The 16,539-nt window shown below is 37.8% G+C and overlaps 1 protein-coding gene across 2 annotated transcripts in view; it reads left to right on the forward strand.

The window, feature by feature from the left end:
• OXSR1 (oxidative stress responsive kinase 1) overlaps positions 1 to 16,539 on the forward strand; it is a 94,711-nt gene that overhangs the window by 26,400 nt on the left and 51,772 nt on the right. The window contains exons 3-4 of one of the 2 annotated variants that reach the window (XM_043885604.1): positions 608 to 744; positions 5,894 to 6,035. In XM_043885604.1, the coding sequence (XP_043741539.1) occupies positions 654 to 744; positions 5,894 to 6,035 (233 nt within the window). In that variant the 5' untranslated portion in view covers positions 608 to 653. The remainder of the gene's footprint in view (positions 1 to 607; positions 745 to 5,893; positions 6,036 to 16,539) is intronic. The other variant, XM_043885603.1, reaches the window with a different exon arrangement.

Consider the following 16,539-nt stretch of genomic DNA (forward strand, 5'->3'; position numbering starts at 1 on the left):
ATGTAAGTATTGCTAATTGCAAACAGTGGACCCTTAGTATGTATAGATTGAAAATTTTGTTATGGTTACCCAGAAGTCCATGCCATGTAATAAATTGGACATTTTGCTACATCATGGATTTGAATGATGTGGCGAGATAGGACAAGTGAGTGATGGAGCTGCCCAACTTTCCCATCACTTTGCTGCTTGTTTGCATACATATTTAACATGGGAGCATTATTTTCCATTTTCGATTGTAGTGTAGGATTACAGGAAAGAGAATCCATGTTTGTTATTTTAATACCATTACTCATTGAACACCTTACTGCCCCAGAGAAGCTTTAAAGAAAAGTCTGTAGGCTTTAGAATTAAATTCTAGATTTTCTACTTGGTGGTTATGCCCCTAGGCAAACTCTTTGAACCTGTTTACTTGTCTGTTAAATGGGGATGCCTTTCCTACGTTTCAGGGTTTTGGGGAGGAGTGAGTGAGATGACTGTGTAAAGCATCCACCGCTGTGCTGACATGTAGTAGGTGCACAAGAAATTTTAGTCATTGATAATAATGATCCCTTGTTATTTGATGCTTTTCAGTGTAGCCAGAATCACCTTTTTCTTTCAATCCCATTAGTGACACACTGGAGAAACTGGATTGCTTTGTTAAAGGCCCTGTTCATATGATGGTTGGAAGCCTTGCTAACACCAACCACCTTTCAAGATGGTGGTCAAGCATGGTTCTTTCAGTATGGACAGATATGGGAATATTAGGTAATACTGTGTCTTTCATTATTGATCACCTATAGCATAATTTTCTTTATATGTAATTTGCAAAATGTGTAATACAGAGTTTTTAATGTTTTGCTAAAAAGTCCTCTGATGAATAGGAATAAATTGTCTGATTGATTCTCTCATCCATAGCTGTATGCCAGTCCCTCCTTTCTGCTTCTTATAAGCAGAATGCCTTAAAAATTTTTTTTTGGTTTGTTTTTAAAGAATTCCCATTCCTCTCTCAGTGAGTATATGTCCTGATCACAAGGCACGATGTGATATATGTAGCTGGGTGGGATGTCTTTGAAATGTACCTTTCTGTTCTTCCAGGTCTTAAGTTTCCTGGGATGGTGCCCAGTTTTTCCAGCATAGCACTCAGCAAATTTCCTGGACAATAATTTTCAAATATGTTCCAAGCAATTTCAAATATGTTCCAAGCATTAATTCTTTTAAAAATTACTTTTAATTTTATGAATCAACATAATCTTACATCTAAATGTTTACTTTAAAAATATTAAAAATTTTGCATCTTTTTTAGGAAAGTGTAATCTTTTGTAGTTTTAAAGTGAACACATTTAAACTGAAGAGATACATTAAGCAATATGTAGAAAACAAAAAATAGAACTAAGCACGACAAAAAAAACTTTTTTTAAATAGGAGGGAACTGTCAAGATAGCACAGTTAAAATGCCTTTCATCAAATACTTATTGATTACCAATACATTGGTGAATCAGTCAGTCAGTTCCTTGCTCTTATGGGTCTTATAAGAAAAAGTTGTAATTAAATAATTATAAGTGTGTAGAGTGCCATGAAGAAGTATCAGGTATCATGGGAACAAGTATCAGGAGAACCTAACTATTGAGGGAGAATGGCTGTGATGGGATAGAGACCACCTTCAGGAGGTGATGTTTTTCAGAAGACTCGAAGAATAGGTAATAATTAGCCGGGTGACATGGATGTGGAGGTGGTATCAGGGGAAAAATGGGAGAAAGACCCAGATAGAGGGAACGCTGTACTGGGGGTGAGTGGAGGCAAGATGGAGGAGAGTGGTGTGTCTTGGGATCTGATAAGGAAATCACAGCGAGAGCAGAGAGAGTGAGAGGTGGGGACCATTGAGAAGCAGGGGCTCTATCTGAATAATTTAAAAATGTAAACAGCCAGAGTTAACACAAATATGTATAGGCTACATTCTTTCATATTAACTTTTCCTTTCACACTAACTTTTCCAACCAAAGTGTTTAAAATGCATATTTTTGATTTAGCAACATTGTACTGATATAGAATTTAATAATCTAATTAAATTTTAAAATGGAACTGCAACTGGCACTCTTAAGCCCATGGACCAGGAGGACATCATGGTTAAAATAAGTTGAAATGTGCCTATTATAATTATTTTGTAATGCTTTCTTATACCTATGATATTCTTATCTTTTATTAATTAAATAGTTGGAACTCATGTTGAATGTTGAAATTTATTAGTATAGAAGGTTAATCTTTAGAAATTACAACCACTTTCTATCTAAATAGCTATTTCTACCTTTTATTAGCACCAAACTGCAATATAAGATTTTTAGAAATCAAAGTAATTAAGAAAGCTTCTGAAAGGAAAAGATAAAGAAGAATCTGTAGGCTTTAAAGGGAGGAACTATAGAAATGCAGAAATCTAATTTAAATTCACTGTCTTAGTGAATTACTTTGTGATTTAAGGATGCTCTCATCTTTGTCATCTTCTGAGAGAGAAAAAGTATGGGACTTCTTTGACCCTGAGCATGACCCAGGTTAAAAAATACATGGTATTGTGAGTGACCAATTTTGGATGGTCAAGCAACAGTGAGGGTATGTCTGCTGATCGGAAATGGAATACTCAGAGCAAGCAAATTTTGGCTCCTTTTAAAACTTATATGGCTTAGGAAGACATAAGCAGCACCCAGTGGCTAAAGATTGATTAAAACTTGGTAAAAATACTGGTAACTAAAATGGGTGAATTAATTTCGGACTTAGAGTGTTTTTCCATAAAAATAAACTGAGGAAATAAACATGTTGACTGAGTGATTAATTTGATTGAGCTATAATTGTCAGATTTAACAAATGTCTTGAATTAGCAACTGCTTCACCACTTTTTCAATATCATTTTAATGTTTAGTAATGATTTTCTTGGACAGTAAAAATTTTTCACTTTTTTTTAAATGTTCCGTGCCATAGACTATGAAGGCAGACGTGAGATAGTTTGGGGAGTAGATGATCTACAGTTTAATTTTTTGCTTTATTAAAAAATTTGTACCAAATCCCTCTTGTTTTACATTATTTAATTTACTTGCTTTTACTTTAAAAAATTCTTGGGTTTCAGTGGACAGTCTAGGTTGTTAAAGTGCAACTTCTTGGGCCCTACATCAGATCTCTTGAATGGCAATCTATACGATCAGCATTTTTAGCTAGTTTGCTAAGTAATTTCTTAATGTATTAAAGTTTGAGAACAGATTATCCCTATAGAACACTTCTTCCAGATTATGCCCAAAGACATAGTATTCTATATGCTGATATAGGCTTTCTTCATTGTTCCTTTTCTTTAAATATTAATTTGAATCATCCAGTGTTAGTTTTCTTTTGCTTATACCTTCATCTTTCTCTTAGTTTATATGAAGAATTATATATAATTTCTATATTTCAAGAGGGAGGATCGTAGGCATTGTGTAAGATGCTGAAAGATGCTGAGGAAATCGTATTGGAAAGAAGGGGGAACCTTCCAGGACCAATATTTGTCAGTTAAGGATGTAGATCTTAGTGGCATGATCATCCCTCACCTATAAAAATCATATTGTTGGGAAACTAAAACTGAAAAGACAAGTTATCCCAGGGAAGAAGGGGCTTCTTATATAGCCTTGTTTGGTATATCCATTCTGGGCATAATCTGGGAATGTGCGTTGCTTTAATTTCCCTATTAATCACTGGGTGATGTGAAATTAATAGAAATCTAAGATTTTTGAAAAGGAGTTCCTGCTTCAGACTCATTTAAAATGCATATCTGGTGACTTTGATGTGCCCTAGGGTCTTTGTTGCCCCATTTCTTTGATCTACCAGACTAGAAGGTCCCTGAAAGTTAGCAGTCACGCTCTGTGGATCTGGACACATACTCTGTGGCATCTCGTTCTAGATCTCATATAATATGACTTAACTATTGAATGAAAAAATTGTGATTTTAATTCCTAGTAGGAGTTTTTCCCTTTGTATTCCTTATTTTAGATATTCTTTACATTACAGACATTTAACTCAGTTGGTATTTATATATATGTTTTCTCACTGAACAGTTCTTAATGTGGCCTGGATTTCTCAGAAGAATGAAATACCTGGCCAGTTGGTATAGTCACTTTGCTCTGGGGGTCAATGTGTGATTGGTTAAACTAAACAGAACAAAACTTGTTCCTTAGTTCCCCTCTTTGTGGATCATAGTCTTGTGAATCCCAGAAATAAACAGGGAGAAAATCTTTAAAAAGTTACCAAGAATCTGAAGTCTCCCATCATTTGTTTACAGAGAAAAAACAGCCTGTCTCCTGCTAGAGGTGGGGCGTGGTAGTTGCCTTGCTTTCTAGGATGGGGAGGGTGGGATCTGGGAATCTTATTCTGCTTTATATGAGCTTTCAACCAGTTTTCCTATGTTCAGACCTTTCCATCAGAACCTCCTCACATCCTTCTATGTGGTCTAAGGTGTTTGTGTTCTGAGCCTTTCTGGAACTCAAGGGAAGGGATCTATGTTTTCCTAACTGATACACCTCCTCTGCAGGCACTGAAGTTTCCAGTTTTACCCCTCTGCATACTCAAAGTTACTTTTTCTGCTTTCTCTCTTTCAGAAAATTAATGATGTATCTCTTCCGTTATCTTGTTTTCTTTTTTATTCTGCATTTATGCCCTTTTTATCAGGCTTTTCAAGTTAGTGGATTTCCAGTGGGAGCTGAAGTAAATGTGTTCAGTTCTCTCATGTTTTCAAGGATTCCATCTAGACCACTTCTTTCCCTCTATTGGAAATACATTTTTTTCTTTTTAAGTGTGTGCAATAAAAAACACCCACCAGGGCAAGTTTTCAATAGAACCATTTGCCAAGAAGTGGACATTCAGTCTTTTCAGCGTACTTTATGTTATATTCCAGACTCCTTGGCACACTTTTTAATATTGGAGATTATTTTGTTTTGGTTCTCTGATCTTTATGGGCCATTGTACTGCCAGAAATCCTACTGATCTCTAGCAAGCTTTTTTTTTTTTTATGGTAGATAACATTCTGTGATTCTAATTATTATGTGCTTAGTGGCTCAGTCCTGTCTGACTCTGCGATGCTAAGGACTGTAGCCTGCCAGATTCCTCTGTCCATGGGGATTTTCCAGGCAAGAATACTGGAGTGGGTTGCCATGCCCTCCCGCAGGGAATCTTCTCAACCCAGGGATCGAACCTAGGTCTCCCACGTTGCAGGCAGATTCTTTACCAGCTGAGTCACCAGGGAAGCCCTTAATTATTATGTTGATGTGTTTTCCCTCCCTCTGATTTTTAGTAGGAGTATCATTTCCCATCCTGGGAAGAATGAGATTGATAATACATCTAAGCTTTTATTTAAAGAGAACTGCCACTTTAATTCCTTGCATTTTTTTTGCCTTACCTGTTTTATTTCTATTACTTATTAACCTGAAATATAATTTTAACCTTTAAATTAGTTTGCATACACATGTGATATTTGACCTGCATTTCAGTTGTGTTTTATATCTTTATTTAAACAATGTTGCATACGCTAATCTGATGTTAGAAACCTAAATTGGTTTGTTAGATCTTTTGCTAGAGTGTTATTGACGGATGTGGTTTACCTAGGGATTCTTCAGAGGTGATTTTAAAAATCCTGTATTACCTTTTTCAAATTCTCATTAGATGTCTCAAGAAGATGCTGGTGTAACACTTCTATTTGGATATTAGCAGGTTGCTTTCTGTTTTAGAGTAGAATTAATATATTATTAATTTTAAACTTTTATATTTCTTTATATTGCTATTTTTTCCTTCCTTTCCTACACAGCTAAGTTTGTGAGAAGATTTACATGTGTTTTGATTTTTAAATGGCTCTGAATTATATTGAATGAGTTAAAAAATTATGGAAAACTGTTTCTTCTCTTTTCAGGTTCTGTTCTAGATATTATTAAACACATTGTGGCAAAGGGGGAACATAAAAATGGAGTCCTGGATGAAGCTACTATTGCTACAATACTCAAAGAAGTGCTGGAGGGTTTGGAATACCTGCATAAAAACGGACAAATTCACAGGTATGTAAAAGATAGCACTCCTCTCTTTTGGATAAGTGCAGCAGTAGTTAGTAGTGTTTCGTTTCATTGAGGCTATTCCTTGTTCTTTGGCACAGTTACTCATAATCTCTGAGTGTTAGCAGGGCTCTTGGTATTATATTATTAGTTCCAATACACTGTGGTTACACAGCTAGTAAACATTTAAAAAATAACAAATGCTCTAGTCAAATTGGAAACTCCAAAAATAAATTCCTAATTTCCTACCAGGAGTCAATTGCCTTAATCAACTGATAACAGTTTGGAATATTCCTTTCTAATTTGTTTTATATATTGGGTGTTTTTTGAAATTATTAAAAGCTTTTGTAAAATAACTTTTAAAATTAAACATTGTTATTTTTTTAAATAAAATAACATTTGAAGAGCCATGTAGCATTTCATGGCTCAAGTATTTCTGGCTCTTTATATCTGTTCAGTCCCTGTGTACGGATAACAAGAATTATCTGTACAAATGGTGATAGATTCTGTTAGTACAAAATTGTTTAGTCCTTGGATTTGGTTTTCCTTCATTTGAAGATATATTTATTTCCCCATCATTTCTTGAGGATAGTTTCCCTGGATATAAGAATTTGTAGTTTACATTTCTTTTCTTTTAGCACTTGAAAGATATGTTACTTAATTCTGGCCATCATGGTTGCAGATGAGAAATCTGTCATGTGAATTGGTACAAATATGTTGCTTTTCTCTGGCTATTTTCAAGATTATTTCTTTGTGGGGCTTCCTGGTGGTTCAGTGGTTTAAGACTGTGCTCTCAATGCAGAAGGCACAGGTTCAGTATCTAGTTTGGCAGCTAAGATCCCCCCATGCTGCACGGCCTAGCAAAAAAAAAAAAGCTTTCTTTATCTTTGGTTTTCAGAAGTTTAATTATGATGTGTCTTAGTGTGGATTTCTTTAGGTCTATCTAGTTTGAGGTTCCCAAATTTCTTCAATCTAGGTTTTTGTCCTCACCAATTTGGGGAAGTTTTCAGCCATTATGTCTGTGAATACCTTTGTAAGCTATTTTCCTTCCTTTTTTTCTGGGACTCTAATGGTGGAAATGTTAGATCTTTTGTTGTTGAACCTATATTGTACCATAATCCTTCTGGCTTGGTTTTCAGCCTATTTTTTTCTGTGTTCAAATTGAGTAAATGTTCTTGATTTGCTTTCAAGTGTGCTGATTCTATCCTCTGTCCTCTCCATTCTACTCTGGAACCCATTCCTGGAGCTTTTATTTCTGTTAGTGTGGGTTTTCAGTTATATAATTTTTATTTGGTTCTTTTTACATTTTTTATTTTTTAGCTGAGATTTTCTGTTTTTCATTTGAGAATTTCAAATTGCATGTTAGAAGCATTTTTATGATGGCTGGTTTAAAATTTTTGTGAAATGGTTCCAACATCTGATTCTTCTTCATGTTGATATCAGTCTTTCTGTTCCTGTTTCTTTTTGGCCATGACATGTGGCATGCAGGGGCTTAGTTCCCCGCCAGGGATTGAACCTGTGCCCCTTGCATTCGGAGCACAGAGTCCTAACCGCTGAACTGTCAGGAAAGTCCCTTAGATCTAGTCTTTTCTTATGAATTTTTTCTGGTTCTTGGTATGTTGAATACTTTTTAAAAATTGTATCATGGATATTTTGGATATTATGTTAGAAGACTTTTGATCCTATTGAGATAATGATATATTAAGTAATATATTTTAACAGGCAGTTTCCCTGATTTTGAGAGCCCTCGCAGTGGTGTTCTGGTTTGTTTTGTGTATGTAGCACTAGAGGCTCTCTTCTCGATTCCTGCTGATGCCACCCATGGGAGTAGAGTGCACTTGCCCAGGCCTGCTGCTGCTAGGTGGAAGGTGGGAGAGAGTGGCTGTGCCTGTGAGTCTGTGAACACTTCCTTGGGCTCATCTTGTGGGCTGCCACCTGATGCTAGTTGGGCTTCCGTTCATTCTCTGGTATTGCCTGTGGACTTGAAAGGCACATTTTCTAGGTCACCTTTTGCTACTGGGTGAGGAGTTGGGAGACATTGGGTCTCGGTCATCTATTGCCACTGTGTGGAGGAGCAAAAGATACCAGACCTGGGTCACTCTCAGCTGCTGGGTGGAAGAATGGGAGGTATTGGCTGGGCCTGTCAGTGGTGCTGGTATAGGCAGCATGGACCTGTCTACACTAGATGTAGATTGGACAATGAGTGAAGTTTCCTGTCTGATCTTCATTGGCACCTCTGGTTCTGACCTAATTGGTCAGCCTGCGACTCTATAGTCCAGCTATGTAATCAGGGATGAGGTCCCTGCTAGGTTTGGTGCCTCTTTGGCCACAGAGAGCAGGTTTAGAGCTTTTTTTTTTTTTTTTTTTAATCTGTACTTGTTGACAGTTCTGGGTTGCAAGACTATGATACCCATTCCAGGATATATGAGATTAAAAGAAAACTCAGGGAAGTGGTATAGTACTATGTGAAAGTGGGCTTGAATTCATTGTAAATGTATAGAGCAGACTCTAGGGAAAACCACTAAAAAAGGAAAAAAAAGAATATGCTAAGAGAGGAGAGAAAAATAGAATTACATAAAATGCTCAATTAAAATCAAAGAAGGCAGAAAGAATGGAAGAACACAAGAGATATGTATATACCTAAATATATATATAGATATATATCTTTAAAATCACTTACTTTAAAGGAACTACAAAAAGAACAGACTAAGCCCAGAGTTAGCAGAAGGAAATTAAATAAAAACATCAAGAGTGAAAATATATGAAATAACAGACTAAAAAGACAGTTGAAAAGATCAGTGAAACTAAGAACTGGTTTCTTAAAAAGACAAATAGATTGTTAGCTAGACTCACCAAGAGAAAGAGAGGACTCCAATTCAGAAGTGAAAGAGGAAACATTGCCGCTGACACCACAAAAATATGAGATCGTTAAGAGACTACTATGAACAGGTATACACCAACAAATGGTAGCACCTAGAAGAAATGGGTAAATTCCTAGAAAGATAGAATCTACCAAGACTGAATCATGAAGAAACAGAAAATCTAAACAGGCCAGTTACTACTAAGGAGATCAAAGCAGTAATCAAAAACTTCCTAACAAACGTCAAGGACCAATAATTTCACTGGTGAATTTTACCAGACATTTAAACAGGAACTTATATAATCCTTCTCACATTCTTCAAAAACTAGAAGAGAAGGAAACATTACAAACTCATTTTACAAGGCCACCATAGCAAAGCCAGACGAAGACTCTATAAGAAAATTACAAGGTAAACCTATATGCAAAGGTCCTCAACAAAACATTAGCAAACCAAAATCAGCAATACATTAAAAGGATCATGCACCATGATTAAGTGGGCTTCATTCTAAAGATGCAGGGATGGTCCAGCATATTCAAGTCAATGAGTATAGTATACCGCTTTAACACAATGAATGATAAAATCTTGATCATCTCAGTGTTGTTGCTTTTTAGTTGCTAAGTCGTATCCAATTCTTTTGCTACCCTATGAACTATAGCCCGCCACACTCCTGTGTCCATGGGATTTCCTAGGCAAGAACATTGGAGGGGTTGCCATTTCCTTCTCCAGGTGATCTTCCCGACCCAAGGATCATACCTGTCTCTTGTATCTCCTGCCTTGGCTGGCAGACTTTTTACCACTGCACCACCTGGGAAGCCCTCCAAGGCTGACGGCTCTACTCTTGTCCTTTTCATTTCTGAAACTTGAAGATTTCCGTTTTTTATTTCATATTGAGTTATCTGACAGTATTCTCCCCTAATTTATCCAGCATTTTTCTTTGTGTTTGGCACAGAGGAATGGTGTGTCTTAGGGCCAAGGCCTGTGTAGTAAGTGATGAAAATCTGTTTGCCATGTTGTTGCAATAGAAATTCTCTTATACATTAAATCAGAGGTCCTCAACATTGGCTTCATATTGGAATAACCTGGGAAAGTTTACTAAGTACTGATTACTAGATTCACTGCCAGAAATTCATTTAAGTGATTTGTGATAAGGCCTTGGCATTGGAACTTTTGAAAGTTTCCCCAGAGATCCTTGTATGCAGCCAAGGCTAAAAACCCTACTTACACTTGAGCTGAGCTGCACTGAGACTTCAGTAGGAGAAAGTTGGGAGGAAGTGGTTTTCCTGGGAAGCAGGCATCGATGTTTTCAGTAGATTTTGTTACTTCCCATATCTTTAGAGTCCAATTGTTATTTCAGATAGATTTGTATCAGTCTGGTGGATTAGGTCAAATAATTTTACTCTGTCTCTACTGTGTTTTCTCCTTGACCCCCGAGGCTTTAGAGGTTTCTACTAGAGTGAACAGGTCTCTAAATTAGAGTTACACTTTTCTCTCTGTATCTATGTACCCAAATATTTTTTCCTATTTAAAGGGGTTAGCTTTAACAGAAGTGGTAGATGTTTAGTCAGTTTAAGATGCATAAATGTAGTGTATTTTTCAGCTTTGTTATGATTCATTTCTTCTCTTGAACTGCGCCTATTATTGGGCTTCCCAGGTGGCATTAGTGGTGAAGAACCAGCCTGCCAGTGCAGCCTGCCAGTGCCGCAGATGTAAGAGACACGGGTTCAATCCCTGGGTTGGGGCGATCCACTGGAGGAGGAAATGGCAACACACTCCAGTATTCTTGCTTGGAGAATCTCATGGGCAAAGGAGCCTGGTGGGCTCCAGTCCACAGGGTCACAAAGGGTCAGACATGACTGAAGTGACTTAGCACGTAGCACATGGCATGCTGTTTGTTGAGTTATGAAAATGTAATGGGGAGAAACTTGTTCTGTACTTTTAATTTTAAGTTTAATTTTAAAAGGAATTTGCAACTTTGGTGTAATAGTGATATGTGAGAAATGGCATCAATTTGTGAAAAACAACTTACTGTTCTTGCTATTTAAGAGTGGTTGGAGGATATAACTGGGGGCTGGTGGGTTGCTTGATATTCTTTGAGATGAGGTTTAAAAAAAAAAAAGGACTATTATATTGATTTCCAGATATTTAGTTACAAATCTTTTCCTTCAAAGTTCAATTTGTCCTGTTGTGTGTGAGGACAGACTGGTGTTTAATTATCCAGTGAGCCATTTAGCTTCATGGTATTCCTCTGGTTTTACTCTTGGAAGCTGTTCTATAGATTGCAATTTTTGGTCTGACGAGGGAAACATAAATTTATTATCTTAATTGATCAGAAAAAGTAGTCATCCAAAGTATAGGTTCTGCTGACAAGAGATTGCCGTTTCTTCACTTAAGACAAAAGCTTAGGGACTGTTCTGGTGGTCCAGTGATTAAAAATCTGCCTTGCAATGCAGGGACTCAAGTTCAGTCCTTGGTCAGAGAACTAAGCTCCCACATGCCTCAGAGCAACGAAGCCCATGCACCACAACTGCTGAGTCCACATGTGTGCTCTGGAGCCCGTGTTCCACGACTAGAGCATGCTTGTGTCACAGTGAAAGATCTGCCTGCCACACCAAGACCTAACACAACAAAATAAGTAAATGCTTTTTAAAAAGACAGAAGCTCAGAAAATAGTTTTTGAATGGGTAACACCAATATTTAACTCAGATAACCATTATATCTACTATGGTGGGCAAGAATCCCTTAGAAGAAATGGAGTAGCCATGATAGTCAACAAAAGAGTTCGAAATGCAGTAGTTAGGTGCAATCTCAAAAGCGACAGGATGACCTCGGTTCCTTTCCAAGACAAACCATTCAGTATCATGGTAATCCAACTCTATGCCCCAACCACTAATGCTGAAGAAGATAAAGTTGAATGGTTCTATGAAGACCTTCTAGAACTAACACCAAAAAAAGATGTCCTTTTCATCATAGGGGACTGGAATGCAAGAGTAGGAAATTAAGAAATAACTTCTGGAGTAACCTGGAGTAACAGGCAAGTTTGGCTTGGGAATACAAAATAAAGCAGGGCAAAGGCTAATAGTTTTGCCAAGAGAATACACTGGTCATAGCAAATACCCTCTTACAACAACACAAGAGATGACTCTACACATGGACGTCACCAGATGGTCAACACCAAATCAGATTGATTATATTCCTTGCAACTGAAGATGAAGAAGCTGTATGCAGTCAGCAAAAACAAGACTTGGAGCTGACCATGGCTCAGATCATGAGCTCCCTATTGCAAAATTCAGACTTAAATTTAAGAAAGTAGGGAAAACCACTAGGCCATTCAGGTATGACCTGAATCAAATCCCTTACCATTATACAGTGGAGCTGATGAATAGATAGATCTGGTAGACAGAGCGCCTGAAGAACTGTGGACAGAGGTTCATAACACTGTACAGAAAGTGGTGACCAAAACCATTTGTAAGAAAAAGAAAGGCAAAATTGTTGTCTGAGGAGGCCTTACAAATAGTTGAGAAAAGAAGAGAAGCAGAGAGCAAAGGAGAAAGGGAAAGTTATACCCAACTGAATGCAGAGTCCCAGAAAATAGCAAGGAGAGATAAGAAAGCCTTCTTAAATGAACAGTGAAAGAAATAGAGGAAAACCGTATAATGGGAAAGACTAGAGATCTCTTCAAGAAAATTAGAGAAACCGAAGGAACAGTTCATGCAAAGATGGGCACAATAAAGGACAGGAATGGTAAGGACCTAACAGAAGCAGAGGCGATTAAGAAGAGGTGGCAAGACTACACAGAAGAACTATACAGAAAAGGTCTTAATGACCAGGATAACCAGGATTGTGTGATCACTCACCTAGAGCCAGAACATTCTGGAATGTGAAGTCAAATGGGCTTTAGGAAGCATTACTAAGAGCAAAGCCTGTGGAGGTGATGGAATTCCAGTTGAACCGTTTCAAATCCTAAAAGATGATGCTGTGAAAGTGCTGCACTCAGTATGTCAGCAAATTTGGTAAACTTAGCAATGGCCACAGGACTGGAAAATGTCAGTTTTCATTCCAATCCCGAAGAAAGGCAATGTTAAAGAATGTTCAAACTACTGTACAATTGTGCTCATTTCACATACTAGCAAAGTAATGCTCAAAATCCTTCAAACTACGCTTCAGCAGTACATGAACCGAGAACTTACAGATGAACGGTTTAGAAAATGATTTTCTGGATTTAGAAAAGGCAGAGGAACCAGAGATCAAATTGCCAGCTTCCTTTGGATCTCAGTAAAAGCAAGGGAATTCCAAAACATCCACTTCTGCTTCATCGACTGCACTAAAACCTTTCACTGTCTGGATCACAACAAACTATGGAAATTTCTTAAAGAGATGGGAATATCAGACCACCTTACCTGTCTCCTGAGAAACCTGTATGCAAGGCAAGAAGTAACAGAACCAGACATTGAACAACAGACTGGTTCAGAATTGAGAAAGGAGTACATCAAGGCTGTATATATTGTTGCTCTGCTTATTTAATGTATATGCAGAGTATGTCATGCAAAATTTGGGGCTGGATGAATCACAAGCTGGAATCAAGATTGCTGAGAGAAATATCAGTAACCTCAAAAATGCAAATGACGCCACCCTGTTGACAGAAAGTGAAGAGGAACTGAAGAACATCTTGACAAAAGTGAAAGAGGAGAGTGAAAAAGCTGGCTTAAAACTCAACATTCAGAAAACTAAGATATGGCATTTAATCCCATCACTTTATGGGAAATAGAAGGGGAAAAGTGGAAACAGTGACAGATTTTATTTTCTCGGGCTCCAAAATCTCTGTAAATGGTGACTACAGCCACGAAATTAAAAGACACTTGCTCCTTGGAAGAAAAGTTTTGACAAACTAGACAATGTATTAAAAATAAAAAGCAGAGACATTGCTGATAAAGGTCTGTATAGTCAAACCTATGGTTTTTCCAGTAGTCATATATGGATGTGAGAGGCACCATAAGGAAGGTTGAGCACCAAAGAATTTATGCTTTCGAATTGTGGTGCTGGAGAAGACTCTTGAGAGTCTTTTGGACTGCACAGAAATCAAACCTGTCAATCGTAAAGGAGATCAACCCTGAATATTCACTGCAAGGACTGATGCTGAAGCTTCAATACTTTGACCACCTGATGGGAAGAGCCGACTCATTGGAAGAGACCCTGATGCTGGGGAAGATTGAAGGGAATGACAGAGGGTGAGATGGTTGGATGGCATCACTGACTCAAGGGACATGAGTTTGAGCAAGCTCCAGGAGTTGGTGATGGACAGGGAAGCCTGGCGTGCTGCAGTTCATGGGGCTGCAAAGAGTCAGACACGACTAGGTGACTGAACAACAGTAACAATGCCAATGTGTGGCTTAAAAGTTCAAATGGTACATAATGGTAAAGCATTAAAAAGCAGGCCTTCTCAGGATCAGTGGTGCTAACTCATGGTAATGCTATGTACTCTAGACACAATGTGATGAAAATGACACTTCACTGGTTTTCCTTCCCCAAACTCTTAATATCAATCTAATCACGAGGAAAACATCATACAAATTCCATTAGAAGGACATCCTATTAACAGCAGCGCATCAGTACTGATTGACTAATGTGGCAAAAGAACCATACTAATGCGCAGTGTTAATAATAGGGGAAACTAGCTGACAGCTATATGGGAGCTCCTCTGCACCATCTTCTCAATTTTTATGTAAATCTAAAATTGTTCTAAAAAATAAAGCATTTTAAAAAAGAGTCTCCTTCCTCCACTGAACTTCTAGTATCCTGCTCTAGAAGGAGCTACTTCTTGCCATTTTCTTGTGATTCCTTTGAGAGAGATTTATGCCAAAATAAACATATTACCACATATGTTTGTTAGTATTTGTAGTATTTTGTTTATACAGTATGTCGTAGTTTAACTGGTCTCCTATGTAGATGGATAGTTAGTTGTCTTATTTTGTTACAGCATACTAGTTTATAAGTCTGATATTTGGAACAGAGTTAAGAGGTGGCAGTTGGGAGCTGGGATAGCAGGAGGGAACAATTGATTTTGTTTTGGTATGTAGTTGAATTGATTGTTTTGCTGCTCCACATCTCTTCAGAGATAACCAAGTTTTATTTTAGTGTTTAGTTGGATGGATGGATGGATTTAGTGATTCATTTATCTCCATAAGTTGATGTAAAGCAGGTTGTCTTTTTTTTAGTTATTTAAATCTATTTGATGAGTAGATGAGAGATGTGCTCTATGCACTATTAGGTTGGTGCAAATATAATTGTGGTTTCAGACCATGAATTTTATTTATTTATTTTTTAGACCATGAATTTTAAATCACTGTAATTAGGCTCCCACACATCCTACACATGCCTATCTCCCCTGGTGGCTCAGATGGTAAAGGTGTCTGCCTACAATGCGGGAGACCCGGTTTCGATCCCTGGGTCAGGAAAATTCCCTGGAGAAGGAAATGGCAACCCACTCTAGTACTCTTGCCTGGAAAATCCCATGGACAGAGGAGCCTGGTGGGTTACAGTCTATGGGGTCGCAAAGAGTCGGACACCACAGAGCAACTTCACAACTTCACTCCCACATCTTTATTAATCAAAATAGGAACCATTACAATCAACACATTTTTGCCAACAGAAATAAGTTTGTTTATTCCTTTAACATAAAAATCTGTGCTTTGGGATTCCATGGACTCTTGGAAAGCATTTTCTGCCTCCTGCTGGTTGTGGAAGCATTTTCCCTGCAAAAAATTATCAAGATGCTTGAAGAAGTAGTAGTTGGTTGGCGAGAGGTCAGGTGAATATGGCATATAAGGCAAAACTTCGTAGCCCAGTTCGTTCAACTTTTGAGGTGTTGGTTGTGCAGTATGCAATTGGGCATTGTCATGGAGCAGATTGGGCCTACTCTTTGACCAATGCAGGCTGCAGGCATTGCATTTTTCAGCGCATCTCAAATGTAATCATTTCACCAGGATTCAGAAAGCTGTAGTGCGTCAGACCAGCAGACAGCCACCATGACCTTTTTTTGTTACAGGTTTTGCTTTGGGGAGTAATTTGGAGCTTCTCCTCAGTCCAACCACTGAGCTGATCAGCTGTGGTTGTTGTATAAGACCCACTTTTTGTCACGTCACAGTCTGATCAAGAAATGGTTCGTTGTTGGGTAGAGTAAGAGAAGACAACACTTCAAAACGATGATTTTTTTGATTTGCGGTCAGCTCGTAAGGCACCTGCTTATCAAGCTTTTTCACCTTTTCAATTCCTTCAAATGATCAACATCTGTAGAATGGTTGACGTTGAGTTCTTCAGCAACTTCTCATGTAGTTGTAAGAGGATCAGCTTCTGTACTAACACTATATGTTGTAACCTGCTGCAAAAACAGAGGAGGAAGTGACTAAACTGTATGTTGTTTTTTTCCATTAAGTTTTAGATGTCATTCAGAAAAAAGAGTTGAAGGTTCATGGTTGGCTTAGTTGAATGGTCTTTGTCACCACAGGAAGGAAATATCCTCAGTTCTCTCCTGTTCATTGTGTAGACTTTAAGTTTGTAGGACAAAGTGAGCCAGCCTTTACTGTAAGTCAGCCTCTGGGAAGAAGTCTTATAAATTCCTTGCATTTATAAGCATTAAAAAATACTGAGTAACA

This window comes from Cervus elaphus, chromosome 24 (genome assembly GCF_910594005.1).
Source record: "Cervus elaphus chromosome 24, mCerEla1.1, whole genome shotgun sequence".
NCBI lineage: Eukaryota > Metazoa > Chordata > Mammalia > Artiodactyla > Cervidae > Cervus > Cervus elaphus.